The sequence below is a fragment of the Alexandromys fortis genome, unplaced genomic scaffold (genome assembly GCF_014885135.2).
Source record: "Alexandromys fortis isolate MF-2015 unplaced genomic scaffold, M_Fortis_MF-2015_v1.1 scaffold_21, whole genome shotgun sequence".
NCBI lineage: Eukaryota > Metazoa > Chordata > Mammalia > Rodentia > Cricetidae > Alexandromys > Alexandromys fortis.
The window spans coordinates 15812884-15830330 of record NW_026067905.1 but is presented as its reverse complement, the minus strand read 5'-3'; the positions used below and the strand labels follow the sequence as shown (position 1 = coordinate 15830330).

The window sequence follows — 17447 nt, the reverse complement described above, 5'->3', positions numbered from 1 at the left end:
AGGTAAAAAAGTAAATAAGAAAATTAATTTCTGCCTCTGCAAGAACATATATATATATATGTACACACATATACAAATATAAAAACTTAAAAATAATGCAACCTGATAGAATTTGCTCGATGGGCACCCTGGGAAATAAAACAGGGCTAGTGGAAGGATTTTAGAAAAGCCAAGTTGTTACGGTTTAATGCCACTGTTCCCCGAGGGGGCGCAGCGGCAGAAACGCTGCAGGTCTCTAAGTGGGGACAGTGGGAGTGGGCCATGAGACCATGCCACAGGTCCCCGAGTGGTGGCAGGTGGCAGGCAGCAGGCAGCTGGTCCTGAGACCATGGTGGGCCAGCGGATCCCAGGCAGGGAGCTGCATAGTGGGTGAGAGACAAACGAATGGGCACACCGTGCAGAGTGAAGGATATTTATGTAATGGATTATGGAAGGAAGGGGAAAGGGGGTAAGGCCAGAAGGGAGAAGAGCAGAGAGAGGCAGAGGGTGGCAGAGGAGCCGTGCAGCAGCTACCTCATTAGGAGAGTAACAGAAAAAAAGAGCACTCAGGCTGGAAGCAGAAGGAAGATCTGCCTGCCTCAGTGGGGTGTGTGTGTGTGTGTGTGTGTGTGTGTGTGTGGCGGGGGGGGGGGGGGGGGGGNGGGGGGGGGGGGGGGGGGGGGGGGGGGGGGGGGGGGAGGGGTCAGGGTTCGTCTCTTTAAGGGACAGGACAGAACATTACAGAAGTGGGTATCTTTCGGTGGGCCCTGCCGAGGTTCACCACTAAGTGCAAACACCATCCACAACAGAGTTAGCGCATGAGGTTTGGGGCAGGATGTGAGGAAGGACTCCTGGGAGTAGGGACATGAGAGAGGCAGACAGACAAACAGCGGATGGACAGACAGAACAGAGATAAGGGGAAGAAGCAGCAAGAAGAGAAGGAGGGAACTATGACCCACCAGCACTTTTAAAGGGTGCAGGTGTCCCACAGCTGACGGGAGAAAGGCTCTGGCAGCAGATGGTGACTTCACTGCCTCAGCAGCTGAGACAGGCTGCTACGGTGGCAGAAATAAACTACTAGACTTTAAAGCTTTTCTGGTTCACTAGTTTTCTTACGAACGTGTGCCTGGGTTTGCCTGATCAATTTGGGTAAGGAACGGGACTCTCCTAAGGAGGCTTTTGTTTGGTCTGGATTTTTATCTCAAGCAACTGTAACGAAGCTGACTCGCTAAGCTGGCGGTTAACTCTCAATGGTTATGTACAGGTTAACTCTCAATGGTTATGTACAGGTTAACTCTCTATGGTTATATACAGGTTAACTCTCTATGGTTATGTACAGGTTAACTCTCTATGGTTATGCACAAGGCCCTTTACGTTTGTTTTCCTATTTCTTCCTTCTGGGTAATTGGGTGAGGCAATCGGCCCATCTTTCATATTCTAAGGAGGCTTCCTTTTTCTGTTCATTGGAATTTCTGCAAGAGACAATAGGAGTAAATTCCAATCAGCATCTCTTAGTGCTCCTTAACGAGGTTCTTGTTTAAACCCCTCCCGCTCCCGTGACTCCTCCAGCACGGACCCTAACCACTGGATTAAGCCTTGAATTAAGATTAAATTTTAACTCCTTTCATTTCTGGGGCTAAGGTCCGCCTCCTAGACCTTTGAGTCACCACCATTTGCTTTGAAAGTTGACACCTTCTATTTAAATAGCAAGCACCAAACCTTAATGGGTTCAGGGCCAAACAGACTGATTTCAATTATCACCTTTAATCCACCTCTGCTCTCTTGTAATATGCGGTTTTCTTCTCTTAATTAGAAAGAGCCAGGGATTACCTGCACAAGACTGGAAGATTCATTGTGATTGGTGGGATTGTCTCTCCTGTCCACGACTCCTATGGAAAACAGGTGGGTTTTCCCTTCTCCCTTCACCCTCCCTCCTCATGACTGCTTCCCTGGATGAAATTGACCCATCGTGGTCTCTGAGATTCCTGGAAATGCAAAATGCCTAACAATAAGCATCTGGCTTTCATCCCTGGACCACAGTCAGACCTGGGTGTCTGGCCACAGCTGAAGCGCCAGGTGCCCATGACAGCCAGATGCTCACAGAGAGGAGTGAAGTGTGCTTGCTCTGTGTGACTGTGCTGGGCTCCAGACTGGCAGAGGGTTAAGTACCCTGCTCCCGTGACTGTGCTGGGTTCCAGGTTGACAGCGGGTTATGGGTTGAGCTACACTGGACAAAGAGATCCTGCGATTTTTATTTTGGAAAAAGCATCCCAGTGCCTCTTATAATTTGCCACAGGTCCCCCAAAATGTGGGAACTTGCCCAGTCATTTCTGTCTGTCCCACAGATACTCTAATCACCAAACCAGGCTAACCGAGCTTAAACCAGGTCAAACCTTAGTAGACTGGGCATTGGCTGATTTGGATTCTGATGCAGTGGGTTACACCGCGCATCCTTCATTCCTTTCCTTTTCCCGCTGTCACTCAAAGTCTGTGTGTGTGGCAAAGGGACGAGTCAAGGAGTCCCAACTCTCGTTTCCTCTTACCATCAAACATGGCTACACTTTGTAATGGGGTGGCTTATTGGTGTCTCTGGGCGCTGTGGGAGACCGAGGCCACCTCCTCCTACTCATGGTGTGGTTGCTTCCCAGGGCCTTGTGTCGAGCCGGCATCGTCTGGTCATGTGTCAACTGGCTGTCCAGAATTCCGACTGGATCAGGTAGGGCTGCGAGTGATGCCAGAGGCAGATGGTCCTGGGGCTTCCTGGGATGAAATGGGAAAGAGGAAGAGTCAGTAATTTGGAACCCACAAGGGTGAGGAAGTCGGAGAGAGATTAGCCCCGTACCGGTCATAATTAGGTAGCTCTCCAGTGGTGGCCCAATTGATAACTTTGTTTATTTTTGAACCAAACAATCAAAATTAAAGAGCTATTTACAGAGTTTTGTACCTGTGCGTCCTGGTGTGATTCTTAGAGTTTCTAAAAACATCACAGCAGGGAGGAGCCTGGTCCCAAATCCCAGATGCCTCTCATTCACATTCCCATCGACTTCCATGAACTAACTCTCAGCCACAACTCCCTTCCTTTCAGAGAAAGTCTGTGGCCCTTGATTACTGCCCACTTCTGACCTCAGGGTCTCTCAGGGGTCCACACTGATTCCCATACGAAGGTATGAGGCTGCTGAGCAGTGCTCTCTAGGGTACCTCTACCAACTCAGACCCTGATCACTGCGGTCCCTACCACCCCACGCACATCACCAGACTAGCTGTGCCGCTAAGACGCTAAGATGGCAGCGCTTCCCATGCTCTGAGCCAGCAGTGTAATTAAAGCAAGCTTCCACTAATTATGCTAATTATGCCCCCCACGTTCCTACCGTTATAATTTGCATGAGAAGATGGTGTTTAAAAAAAATAATGGCACATCATTTGCGCTTTAATTTCCGACAGTGGAAGAATAAGCAGCACCTAGAAGTTTCCATGAGGGGAGGGACCTCGACCTCAGAGTGAGGGATGGGCCGGCAGAACTGAGGGCAGTCAAGGACAGCACGGTCATGATTAAGCAGCGGTCCACGTGGCCCTCGAGGGACTTCCTTTTGGCTTGAGGACTGGAAAGATGGCTCAGCAGTTAAGAGCTATGGTTGTTCTTCCAGAGGACAGGAGTTCAGTTCCCATACCTACCTCGGGCAGCTTACTGCTGCCTGTAACTCTGGCTCCAGGGGAGCTGACACCCTCTCTGGCAGGCACCCTCACGTGCATAAATAAAAATAAGTCTTTAAAAAAAAATAAAATACAGGAGCTGGAGAGATGGCTCAAACGGTTAAGAGCACTGACTGCTCTTCCAGGGGTCCTGAGTTCAATTCCCAGGATACTGTATAAATCAATCAATCAATCAATCAATCAATCAATCAATCAATCTTTTACAAAATAAAAAATAAAATAAAACGCACAGTTGGGTAGAGGGTGGCTGCTTTCTCAGATGAGAAACAGGCCTGGAGAAGTCAAAGTGCTGGAAGACAGTCCGTCTATGATCAGGTCAGTGTCCGAAACCACATTTCTTGCTGCTTAGATGACTTTCTAATTGCCTGTGGGAGATGAATCCAGAGAACGTACTGGGCAGAAGCTGTTCCTGCTGCAATAGCTTTGTTTTTTTTTTTTTTTTAAAAAAAAACATTCTGGAATAATCCCTTCATTGATCTGATGGATAGTTACTGAGTGACTACCACCTACCCTACGTGGAAGGTCAGAACTGAGGCGTCTGAGGAGCCTGAGGGTGAGCTCTGGGGATGGAAGCTGGGTAGCTAGCCCTGACTCTGGGTACCCATTTGGCAAGTCCACGGGTTTGCTCACCTCCCACACTCGTGTGCACAGGGGCAGGACAGGAGGAACCAGGCGAGGGCAGGCAGACCCCCTTCATTTTCACTTAGTAAGACCTCGACTCAGGAAACCCAGGGCGCCTGGCAGGCAATGGGCAGGGAGGGATGCTCAACCACGAAGAGAACATTTCAGAAATAGCTCAATTTAGCAGCTCATTAGGCTAGCAATTGAGGCCAAGTGAGGCATCAGTCTGGGGCAGGATCCCTGCTCACTTCCCAGCCTCCTGTGCAGGAGGAGTAGGCTGGCCTGGGGGTTTGTACCCTCTAGTCTAGCTGTCAAGCCTTACTTCCAGCCTCCGGGCACTGCTCCTCCCAGCTGAGGCCCATGGGGCTGCTTTTCCAGGGCTTGCTCTGTCCCTGCTTGCTGAGCCCCTGGTTCATTTAATCCTATCACAGTCCCGCAAGAGCCTGAAGATTTCCCCTTTCCGTGTGAAAATAAGCAGGAGCCATCCTGATAGGCACTTTGTATATAAAATCTCCCAAGTCCTCACACTAGAAAGAGTGCTGAGCTGGGGTTAAACTTGGAGATTCACGCCAGCATCTTCCTCACCTGCCTGTGCTAGATACTTCTCATTTTACGGAGAGGGAAACTGAGGCTCAGGAGTCTATTTCACAGCTGGTTTAGCCTAACTTGAGATCTAAGCACACAACACGGCCAGGTCTGCTAAGCTCCCTGAGCCGTGGAAGGAAGCAGTGGGGAGAGAGGGCATACAATGGAGACTAAGGACAGCCTCTCTTGTGATGGCAGAGTGGACCCATGGGAGTGCTACCAAGACACCTGGCAGACGACCTGCAGTGTATTGGAACACCATCGAGACCTCATGAAGGTGAGCCAGGCCATGGCCAAGAGTGGGTGGATGAACCGGGTGCAGGAGAGGGGTGGGAGAAAGAGGCTGCTGGCCTGGTGCCCTGCTGCCCTCGCATCTGCTTCCTGTTTCCCTGCCAGTTGTTAGGTAGACCAGTCTGTGTATGGCTCCGGGGAAGACAGTGGATTAGGTCCCTGGAGCAGCAACGGCCTTGCTCCCTCACCTTCCACTCTCTGACTTGTCCTCCCGTTGGGGGTTGATAGGATGTTGTTGGGGCTGGGCTTGACATGGGCGGCTGTTATCATCTGGAGAAGCAAATTCAAAGAGGGACCAAGAAGAGACTAGAGTTGTAAGGCTTCGGTGGGGAAAGGGGCCAGCTAGGCAAGGGACAGAGATGCCCTGCGGGCTGAGGATGTAACTCAGTTACTAGAGTGTTTACTTAGTATGTGTGAATCCCTTTGAGTTTGATCCCCAGTACCACATAAAAACGGGGATGTCACCCCTCTATTGGGAGGTAGGGATAGGAGGATCAGAAATTCAATGTTGTTGGCTGGGGCTAAAAAATGATGTCCTCACCATGAGAACCCACAGCATCAGCTAAGCAGGGTTCACAGGGGCTCACAGAGACAGACGCAACAAACACGAGCTCCGCATGGGTCTGGGCTAGGTCCTCTGTGTATATGTTATTATATGGTGTGGTTGTATAGCTTCTTGTGGGACTCCTATCATTCGGAGTGGGAGGTGTCTCTGATGCTTTTCCCTGAGCTTGGGGCCCTCTTCCTCCTGCTGGGTTGCCTCTTCCAGCCTTGATAAAGTTTGTGCCTTGCCTTATTGTAATTTGTTATGCTGTGTTCAGTTGATATTCCTGAGAGGCCTGCTCTTTTCTTTTTTCTTTATTTCTGTTTTTTTTATTTTTGAGGGGAAATGGAGAAGGAGTGGATCTGAAGTGAGGGAAGATGGGGGATTGGGAGGTGGAGGTAGGCAGACTACAGTTGGTATGTAATGTATATAAAGAGAATAATTAAAACAAAACTAAACAATGTCCTCTTAGAGTTGGTACAAATTGCCAAGTTCCCTCCCCATTTATTAGGGACCCAAAAGTTCCCACTCCAGGACAGGATGTCACACCTAAGGATCAAAGCTCCCTCATTCCCTCACATCCCTCCATGCAAGAACCTTTTGGGTGACGTGGCTGATCCCTGCTTTGCTAGCGGGTAACAGGAAGCACAGCGAGGAGCCTGTGAACCTGAGGACACACAGTGACATTTATTGATCCAGGATGAAGGAGAGCGCCTATGTTCCCCCACTGCAGTCTAAAACCTGCAGTGACCTAGGGCTGGCTGCCTACCCAGCAGCGCCAGCCACAGTGTGGGCAGAGCGCCCTCCGCAGATCCATACCAGCTCACAGAGTCGGCGGTGGCAGGATGAGAAACAGCACGCTCTGTGGCCAAACCCCTGACTGACAGGCTGGCAGACACAGCAAGCTGTCCTTCATGGACATTACCCTACACCCTGTGTGGAGCGGCCCCAGCCCTAAGTAAACTGAGCAGCATTGTTCTGATCCCAGGAGACCTGCATCCCGCCTGTCTCTGTGACTGACTGTCGTCATCCTCTCTTAATGACGCAGTCCCTGACCGAGCGATACACATTGTACCAACCATACAGCTGGGCTTCATTTTACCACATGGGATTTAGATTCCAAAGGAAACCAGGAGCAAGAGGAGCATGGAGGGCCACCAGACTGCTGCTGCTGTCCAAGCTATTAATCCAATCTATTAAGTTCCTCTGTAGAATTAAACATGACCAGTCTTTCAAAACCCTTCAGAGCTATCCTGATTCCTTTGTGGTCCTCTTGAAGGGACAGTGAGACTGGGTCCCTCTCACTCTTCCGTGGCAGTTGCTACAGCACAGTGACAGAAGATGTCTTGGAGCCGACTAGATGGCTCAGCAGTTAAAAGTGCTAACTGCTTTTGCAGAGGACCGGAGGTCAGGGGATCCGATGCCTCTCGCCCCTGTGGACCCTGCGCTCCTATGCACCTACCCCCACACAGACACACATGCATGCATAGAATGAGTGACGCAACCTTTTACGAAGAGACACCTCGTTTCCTGTGTAAGGATGGTCAGTCAGGATGGGTGAAGATGTGGTGAGACAACAAGCAAAATTATCAGTGGCTCACATCAGTTTATCTCTCACACTTGCCAGGTGAGCTGGGGAGGACACAGACAAGGATAGAGTATGTGACCAATCATTTTCTCCCTGGTCAGAGCAAGTCAAATGGAGCTAAGGATACAGCAAGAGAAATCCCTCAGCCACAGAGCAGCCATTAAGAGACAATGTGGCACTGTCTTTTTGGTGATAAAATAATAAAAGGGCAGATCACCCTCCTATTGTGTCAGCCAAGCGGGTCAGAGGAGCCCACAGAGCAGGCTGGGACGCTGCCTCGCGGAGGAAACTGGATGTTGCTGCGACCTTCTTATGACAGGGGCAGATGGAAGGGATGGATTAAGCCACAAAACAAATGCCTGCTCTTCTGAAGCTCAGACGGACTCCAGGCATTCCGCCTGCCGCATGGCTTATAGAAACTGTACCCAGAGGGGCTTCCTGGCCATCTCTGGAGCTTGAAGGTCCTCTCACAGCAGGACTTCAATCTTGGAAATGCAATGGGCACCATCACCCCAGAGATGCTGGCTTTTGGGAAGGAACCTGGAATATGCACTTAGTCCCATGGTTCTCTGCCATTCTCTGACCCTGGGTAGAGGGAGTTGCTTATGGCTCCCCTGCGGCTACATTCTATTTTCAACGTCACTGGAGGGAGCAGTGGGTCCTGATAACACAGGTTAATGAATAATGTATCTCAAGACACCAGGTGGCTCTGAAGTGTGATGAGCAGGCCCCAGGGGACTTGGAACTCACCCCACACTTCCTGTGACACAGATACATCCTGCCCTGCCTGGCACTGGTCTCTGGCTGGCCGTGGTATTGACGTGTCTGGCCTGTAGAGGCTGAGGCGACCGGCTGATGATGCCTATGGTTGGGCTGACCTTTCCCACGCCTGCTGGGCTCCCTCATGAGATGATCTCTTTTGAGCCCCAAGAAGTAGGCAGGGCTCACAGATAGTCATGGCATGCAGAAGGTTACACAAAGCCCTGCCAGCGTCAGGCATTTCAGAGGCACTTTGCATGGACTTGCTCAGATAATTCTACCACAGTCAAAATGGCTTAAGGTGGGCCTGCATTCCTGAGGGACAGTACCGTGGCCAGGAGACTGATAGGCACAACTGGGCTAACTCAAAGAGAGGAGACTGGCTGATTTTCACCTAGATATAGATACACACACACACACCCCACTTTGTGTGTGTGTGTTTACTATAAAGGATGGCTAAAGCCTGTAATCTCAGTACTCATGAAGTAGAGACAGGTGGATAGAAAATTTAAGGTCATGGGTGGTAGTGACCTTTAATCCCAGCACTCAGGAGGAGAGGCAGCTAGATCTCTGAATTTGAGGCCAGTCTTGCTACAGAGCATATTCTGGGACAGCAAGAACTACACAGAGAAACTCATCTCAAAAAAAAAAAAAAAAAAAAAAGCAAATTGTATTGTATTATCATAAGGTTCAGGGACTGCTCAAGGTCACATGACTAGAAAGTGGAGAGTGAACTGGGGTCCAGGGCTGTTGGATGTCACTTCCCAAGTTTTCTTGCTGAGTTACCCTGTTTCCTGTCACTGTAGACCATCCCTAGGCTTGAGACTGCCTTACTCTGCTTGGCAGACAGATGTCCATGGCGACAACTGGGCCATGATTCTCAGCACCGTCACTTGCTTAAGGACACTGACTCAATGCTTCTCCCTTTTCCCAGAGGGTGACTGGCTGCATCCTCTCCAACGTCAACACACCTTCCATGACACCTGTGATTGGACAGCCACAACATGAGAACACCCAGCCCATTTACCAGAACAGCAATGTGTCCAGCAAGCCCACTGCAGGTAAGAGACACTGGGCAAAGATCTCCTTTACCCAGAGTCACCTAGAGGGCCCACCCAGCATTTGAGTTAGTCAATCTAGAAAGAGGAAGAGCAGGAGGGGGGTGAAGCATAGGAAAGAGAAGGGAAGAGGGAGGAGGTGGGGAGCAGAAGAGAGGGAGGAGGGAGGAGAGGAAAGGACAGTGTGCCTTCTTATGTGTTTAAATATAAATATAATTGCCTTAATAGGAATTTAATATATGAAAGGGAGCATTTTTCTTTGCCTCCTCCAGAGAGGTTGAGGGTCTCACCCAGGGTCACAGTGAGGAAGTAGCAGGGCCATGAGTCACATTGCATGCATAATGCCCACACTCTTAGCCTCCTCCTCGACAACAAAGAGCAAGGCCACCAACACTTTCTCCTCCATGCTCATACTGTGCGCCTTAGGGTGCTTTGTGCTCAGTCTCTACCTCTGTTCTCGTTAAACGCAGCGATTCTGTGATGTAGATGATGTCTTTCCTTTGACAAATAAAACAACGAAGATCTAATCTAGAAATGGTTTGTGCTTAGTCTAAGTTGAACAGCTCAAAGGTAGAAGAGCTGTCAGGTCGGGACATGCTCTAAGGGATTCTCCCAGTTCAGTTCCAACAGATGATGCTGGTTGTGCTGGCGGACGCCTGTATCCCAGAACTTGGGAGGGAGAAACAGAAGGATCAGGAGTTTAAGGGCAGTTTGGTCTACATGAAATGTTATTTCAAACAAAACATGACGGCTGAATACAAATTCTAAGAGAGAGAGAGATGCCCACTGCTTTTCAAGCCGAGAAACCACATACTATTATATTACTGGCTTTTTATAAATGTAGTAATTTATACAGAAGATCTAGGAGTCCATAGTTTGCATGGAGTTATACTAAGCAAGTTTTGGGACTAGGGCCTGGAGAGATAGAACACATAAGAGCCACAGAAGCCACCTCTCAGCCAGCTAGGGTGCCGGATTACTGTGAAGACCACCTGCATGGACAGGCACGCTCTCCTTAGCCCAGCAGAGGTGACTCCGGTGTGGAGTCTGCCACAGGCTGAGGTCCCTTGGATTTGGGTGCTACTGTCTAGTGGGATGAGTGGCTAATGACAGGCTTGGGACAAACCCACTGAGAAGCTCATGAGAAGTGTGTTAGTGACCAGCGGCTTCCCATTCTTGTAACAAATGCCTGAGAAAATCAACCTTAAAGGAACAAAGATGTATTTGGCTTAGGTTCCAGAAGCTTTAGACCAGGGGTACTTGACCATGTTGCTTTGATGCTGTGGAAGCATACAACATCATGGGAGTGAGTGGTGGGGGAGGTGGCTCACTTTGTGGTGCTCAGAAGCAAAAGGGGAGGAAGAAAGAAACCAGGACCCACACCGAGTGACCTAATTCTCTTTCATTAGACTCCTCCTCCTAAGACTTCTACTGCTCCCCACAGTATCACCTGCTGGGGACTAAACTTCAGCATGTGCCTCTGGGGGACAATTAAGATTCAAACCAGAACATTAAGAATTGGAAGAGGTGATGCATGCCTTTAAACCCAGCACTTGGGAGACAGAGGCAGGCAGATCTTTGTGAGTTCAAGACCAACCTGGTCTACAGAGCAAGTTCCAGGACAGCCAGGGCTATACAGGCAAACCCTGTCTTGGAGAGAAATAATAAACAAACAAACAAACAAATAAATAAATAAAGGAATTGGGAGAGCAGCAGTATAAATGCATACGAAATTTGCAATCTGCACCAATGCATTTATACTCATTAAAATGGAAGAAACTAAATAACACACCAAGATGCTAAGGTGTGGATCTAGCTAGATGTAGGCTCGTGAGCGCTGTTTCCTTTTCTCTTTATGTATCTCCCTTCTCTCTGCCTCTGTTTTCCACTTTTCCACAATAACCATGACAAGAAAGTAGCCTGTGGCTCACAGTGCTTGTGCCTTGAACTCCGGAGGAGAAGAAAGAACTTGTGGCTGTCATTGTTCTGACCTTTCTTTCTACCCTCCTGCCTGCCTTCCACTTTCCAGTACACCCCTCCCCGTACACCCCTGTGGTTTAAAGTGGCCCCGGTGCTGTGCTGACCTGAGTGTCAGCTGTGAGTGGTCCTTTCCCTCTGTCTCCGTCTGTCTTCTTCTCTCCCATAGCCAAGATCTTGGGAAAGGTGGGAGAGAGCCTCACCCGGATCTGCTGTGTCCGCCCTCCCGTGGAGCGCTTCACCTTTGTAGGTAAGGGGCCATCTGTCTTCTTCCTCCTCACCTCTCTTAATTCATCAGCCAAGAGCCCCACCTCCTGGAATTCATAGACTGAATTGTTAATCCCCCAGGGGATGGTATTAGGAGCCACGGTCTTTGAGAGATAATTAAATCATGAAGGTGAATTGCACACAAACAAAATAAATAAAATGTAATTTAAAAATGTCTTATAAAGAAAAGACCCTGCAGAACTAGTCCACCCCTTCTACCATCTGAAGATACACAGAGATGATGCTACCCACGTTGGCTCCCTCACCTTAGGCTTCCAACTTCCAGAACATTCAGGAATAAATTCCTGTTGTTTGAAAGTCACCCCACCCATGGTATTGGTTGTAAAGCTTGAATGGACTAGGACACCCTAGTGGGGTGATCATTTGTAGAGCAGCAGTTGAAGAGACCAGAGACGAGCTGGGATGTCCAGGCCTCTCGCTCCCATCGCCTCTTGACACTGTAGGCCTGGACATTCCTCACCTTGCACTCCATAAGATATGTCTACACACCAGATGTTTGCCATGGGGCCTGGCTCCTGGCTTAGGTAGTGGCTGTCCTCCAGTGGGCACAGCCTCTGTCCCTAGGCCCCTCTGTCCTTTGGGTGTTCCTCCCCTGCCCACCTCTAATTTACTCTAAGAAGGAACCCCAAAACGAGCCAAAAGAACTTTTTTCTTTTTTCCTTTGGGGCTTCCTTTTGCCCTAATGGAGGTTTCCAGTTTGGGCTTATTGATAGGGAACTAAAAGACAGTTGAGGAGGCAGAGGCAGGGATGAGGCAGCTCGGCTGTCGATTTGTGTGCACTTATGTGTACCTTGTACGCCTCTGTGCAGACAGTGCACACTAGGAACTCGTGCCAGAGGCTCTGGCCTTTTTTTTCTTCCTGCCAGCTTCTGCTACATCCCACCGAGGAAATGGCTCAACATCCCAATCTTTAAACCAGGAAGCAATGGAAGGAGAGGAGGCCATCTCCTGTGATCCCAAATCCCATGTCCCAGGTTCTAAGGGCACGGTTCTGGTGGACACACGAATAGAAGGCCCTCAGCATGAATGTCTGTCATTGGGTTCCCCAGTGAGATGATCTAACTATGAAAATCCCAAAAATATGAAGCTCTGCCCTGGGAAGGGAGGGTATGCTCCCTGCCATCTGATCTTTCCCCACCCACCCGCAGCCCCCCAGCACTCTCACTGAGGTTCTCAGCTCCCTAATGCCCCCCCACTCTCTCTCCCCAGATGAGAATGCCAACCTGGGCACAGTGATGCGGTATGAAGAGATTGGTGAGTAGAGCTATGGAAGGGGGAACATTTGGAGCCTCTGGCCTCCAATCACATGGAAACTGCAATGCCAGGGAGGGTGGAGGTTTAAAACCTCTGGAGTCTCTTTGCAACTGGGTCTACTATCAGAATCGTCCTTCTACAGATAATCTTAGATGCCATTTAACATCCCCTAACTAGACTCACTTCCAGTCGGAGTGGATCAACTGGCAATCTTCCCCTCACAGCCTCCCCTCCCTCATCTAAAAGGACGAAAGCTGAGCATCAGTGCTAATGAGAGAGACCATTGTGTTTACCCACCGATACTGCACACAGACAAGACAGTGTCCAGTTTCCAGGGCTTTAAAGTAGAGAAAGAGGCAAAGGCTGACTGGGCTAAGGTCTAGGTGAGACCCCGTGCTCAATCCAGAGTAGGCAGAAGCTGGTACAAACAGCTGTCTGCTGGGAAGGCACTGACAGCTGTGTAAATAATTGAAGCAAATCAGAAACTGAAGACTTTGCAAGGTTCCAAAGATGGAGGGGAACCCCAAATGCCTGCAGCTGGAAAAAGATGACAGAGGCAGCCCAGAACGGAGCTGGCACAGGTGGCGAGGAGGGTCAGTGGCTCTCTAGAAGGAGAGGCAACTTGGTCTCGAACCCACACGGATTTAACTTCTAGCTCCTAGATGCCTTCCTCGGGCTCCTCTGAGTGTGCCCTGGGGGACTGGGCTTCTGCTGCGGTTCCGAGCGGTTCGGAAGTGATGACTTATCCACTATTTGACAACTATGGCTAAGCAGAGCCATTAGTGAAAACGAAATACTGGGAGCACACAGTTAAACAAATTGCATTCAACAGAATCAATGAGGGAGTATTCAGGTGCTTCTCTTCCTAGTAACCGTTGTAGACTTTAACAGCCTTCATCTGTCAGCTTATTTGCTCTGAAGTCTGCAGCAAAGTGGGCACCTGGCTTTCTGGATAAAGAAAGCAGGTTCTGTAAGCCCAGAGCATCCTCAGGCAGAGATAGGGCAAAGCTGCCAGGACGGGGCTCAAAGCCCTGCACCCGTGCAGTCCTCCCTCTCAGGGACTGTCACCCCACTGGCAGTCTCTGCCCAGCAGAGCTCAGAACACACCTAGGATTTTCTATTGTGTTCCAGTATGTGTTTGTCTTTTGCATGTTTTACAGACTTTGTATGGGATTTCTGGGAACCTGTTTGCCTCCCCAGCACTCGGGGCACATTTTAGGCTGTGCTGTCCCTACTGGGGGATAGCCCCTCTGGCTCTTAAATCTGCCGAGCCACCTCTGACCCCCTTTGCTCTCCAGAAGGGAAAAGGATCCCCAGCATCTGACAAGAAGGGATAATGGGCCAGGGAATGAAGAATTCTTGGCTTCTGAAAGGGAGAGCGGTGCAGGCCCCTGCTGACAGATAGACTCTGGGTTTGCAGCGATACAGGTGGCAGCTGCCGTGGTGGACCGTGGGAGCTGGGGTGGGCCACTGGGCTACACATAGCTGGAATTCCTGAACGGGGAGAGTTAGAGGGAGAGGACTGATTCTGGCTGCTGGCCCTGGGTCAAGATGACCAGGGAGGAAGGCGGAGCCCAGTGGAGGCAGAGGAACTAACCTGTATCCTGACCCTTATGCTCTGTGAGGTTCTGGTACTTACAAGGCTCCCTTAACGAAACCCCCTGCATACACCATGAGAAAAGCCACCTTCTCCTAACTTGCTTGGCGTCAGTTTTCCACAGTTGGTTGCTTCCCCTGGGGCTACCCCTGTTGAAGTAGACCGGAGATATGGAAATTATTGCTGCCCTCCAGTGGCTTCATGTGGGACCACAGACTCCGCCAAGGTCACCTGTCTGTTACCAATAACAGGTCTGCTCTGGTCCTGGGGGGGGAAAAGTCAGAAGTTACACCACCTTTCTGTGCTTTGGCTAGTTTGAAAAGTCTGGGCAAGAGAGTGAGTCCTAGCACGAGAATGGGAGCCCCTGTTCAAGGTTTTCAGCCTTGGTGCTGCCAGTTTCTAGGGGCAGATAATTGTGTGGGTGGCTGCCCTGTGCACTGTGGGATGCTGGCTTAGCAGCGTCCCATCCACCAGATGCCAGTGACACCTGTCTCTGCTCCCCAGGCATGAAAACCAGACCCTGTAAAAAAATGCCCCTAAACTGCCCAGGGGCTCCCAGACAGCCTGTGAGACTCTGTAACCATATCATCTGCTGGCTTAACTACTCACAATGTCTTGAGTTCCCTCTGTGCCAGCCAGTCACTGCCAGGCCCTGGGACAGAAAGACAATTTAAGGTTCTGTACCTGAAAAGATCATTGGTTCATAAAAGCTCTCAACACTCAATGGACTTCCCCGCCGGGGGCTGACGTGCCGACCCCGGTCCAGTGCAGACATTGTCCAGACGTCTGGACAGTGAGATGTTGGCTATTTTCTCTGCCTGTTTCGTTCCCATCTGGAGACTCTCAGTTGAACAGGGGCTAGCTCAGCCTCCGAAAGTCCTTGCCTGGTCCTCGGGGGTAAGTCAGGCTCTCAGCATCAGGGGCCGTGGTAGCGGCTGTGTCTGGAGGACTGCTGGCCAGCTCTGCACAGGTGCTCTGTGGTCTCAGACACATTGGGTGACGCTGAAACCTGGGCAGCCTGGGATGCATGCGCAACCCTGGCGTGGAATGTAAAAAAAATCTCTAAACCACCCCCCCCTTTGTAATAAGCAACTGTTTCATGGTGGTTTTAAATGACAATGGGCCTCTCTGGGAAAATTCAAATTAGGCTTAATGAGGGAAGAAAAACAACTGTCAGGCAGGAAGCACCACGGGTAAAGGGGAGGTGGTTCCAGCCTTGCTTCTCAATCCCTTTGAGGAGGGTTATGGCCTCAAAAGAGAGGGCACAGTTGATCAACTCAGATACTTCATTGGCAGTCAGCGGTCTCCGTCCATCCTATCCCTTCTATGTTGGCACTTGTCAGGGGAGACACACTCGAAAGGGAGAGGAGACAGAACTAAGTTCCTGTTATCCAGCGCTAGGAGAGCAGGTTCCAGTGTTCAAGCATCAGCTACAGACCAGCCTAGACTACAGAGTCGGGAATGGGGGCTCTGAGCCCTTAAGGAAAGCCTGCTAGAAAGCCCAGCCATCCTGCTTTGGCCCTCAAGGGCTGTGTCTATGTCTTGTGCAGGCAGGACAGTTGGCCCCCCTCCGTACACCGCTCCCTTCGTGTGGAAATCCCACTGGAGATGGAGGAGGGGGTGGGGGTGTTGAACTACAGGCCCCCTGGTGTGGGATTGTCTGGGGGACCTGGGCCACACAGTTCCACCGGTGCAGACGGCTGTGCTCTAGAGGGAAGAAAGCTGAGAGCTGTCTCCTTGGCCCCCTCTGATGCAAACTCTGCTCTTCTCCTCAGAGCTGCGCATCTTGCTGCTGTGCGGTAGTGACCTGCTGGAGTCCTTCTGCATCCCAGGACTCTGGAATGAGGCAGATGTGAGTAGCTTGTTGGGGGAAAGGGAGGATGGGAGAGGCATCCTTGTCTTGAGCTTACATCTTTCCCCCACCCCTGCACAGACTGGAATCTCTTGCCTCCCCAAAGTTCCCTAGAGGGCAATTCATTCCCATGACTATGGAGGAAAATTCTCACCTACCCCAGGCTTTATCTCCTACTGTGTGTTTACTCGTACCTCCTCCTCCTCCTCCTCCTCCTCACCCCTGGGAAGCCCTGGGAAAAAAGCACTCGGAGTTATAGAATGTCTTGTTCCAGGCGCTGCCTGGGGTGTGCTTGCTGGGGGTGTGGAGACCTGCAGGGAGGGTTTGAGAAAAACCTTTGCCCTTTGGCAATTATAGACGCGATTTGCTTTCCTTTGAGGTCTTTGTAGAGGTAGTAAAGCCACTACCCTAGGCTCCCTTAGTCAGAGGGGGAATGCAAATAGCTGAGGGCAAACGCTGTGTAGGATTTTTTAGGTGACTGCTGTGGCACAGGGGGAAGAACCAGTCAAACTCCACCACTTAGAAGTTCCCATCTGTAGTCCTCAGCTCTGACTCCAGTCAGCCTGCTGCTTCCGACGCATGCTATCCTCTCTAGCTCTTTTATTAATTCACTCGCTGGGCAGCCTGAGTGAAAACCACCTCCGACCCCAGGGTCCTACGGTCCCCTACGCAAGTTACTTTTCTGACGTTTTTGAGATAGGGTCTGGCTATATAGCTCCGGCAGTCCCGCCTCAGTGCACTGCTGGCAGCAACGCCAGGCTTCATGCTTTTTTTTTTTTTATGAGCTTGCTGGGCAACCATGTCAATCATCCACCTCCTCTGGTTACCAAATGAGGCTTGTTTTGCCCACTGTTTGGCATGCCAATCTGCCAGTCGCTGAAATGATTGCAAACATTCTACGAAAAGTTCATTGATGAGACGACTTCAAGACGTTAAGAGGCGAGTGCCCTGGGCCTCAGACAGGTGAGGAGCATTATGAGATAAGCAGGGTCGGAGCCATGGAGACAAGTAATTGAGGAGGAAAGTGAAGTAGTCTGCAGGTGGGCCTTCAAAGCTTTACTTGGGCTATGTTCACGAAATAGTGATTTTAGCGGGCTCAAAGGGTGGAGCTTTAGCTAGCTGACGTCCGAAGGTCACCCACTGGACGCTTGTATAGGTTAGTAGTTTCAGCTAGCTTCTGCTGCCTCCAGCTCCTGCCAAACACCTTGGGCACTTGCTGTCCTGGTGATCCCTAGTCAGGTATTGTCTCCGGAGAAGCTATCAGGAGTGTGCCGGCTTCCAGACTGGAAGCCAGCGAGAGATAAAAAGCACGAGGCTCGATTTGGGCTGTCCCTTTGTGACGC

General features: G+C 50.4%; 1 protein-coding gene and 1 long non-coding RNA gene across 3 annotated transcripts in view; one reads left to right on the top strand and one right to left on the bottom strand.

The window, feature by feature from the left end:
• The window catches only part of Nmnat2 (nicotinamide nucleotide adenylyltransferase 2), a 159153-nt gene that overhangs the window by 119082 nt on the left and 22624 nt on the right, over positions 1-17447 (top strand). For both annotated transcript variants that reach the window (XM_050135361.1, XM_050135362.1), the window contains 7 exons: positions 1793-1881; positions 2628-2695; positions 5095-5173; positions 9013-9139; positions 11283-11363; positions 12611-12655; positions 16028-16104. In XM_050135361.1, coding sequence (XP_049991318.1) covers positions 1793-1881; positions 2628-2695; positions 5095-5173; positions 9013-9139; positions 11283-11363; positions 12611-12655; positions 16028-16104 — 566 coding nt within the window. The remainder of the gene's footprint in view (positions 1-1792; positions 1882-2627; positions 2696-5094; positions 5174-9012; positions 9140-11282; positions 11364-12610; positions 12656-16027; positions 16105-17447) is intronic.
• On the bottom strand, positions 2616-11316 carry LOC126497380 (uncharacterized). Its single transcript, XR_007590594.1, has 3 exons — positions 11221-11316; positions 3921-4055; positions 2616-2739 (listed from the first exon to the last, which is right to left on the bottom strand). It is a non-coding gene; the product is annotated as an uncharacterized lncRNA (long non-coding RNA).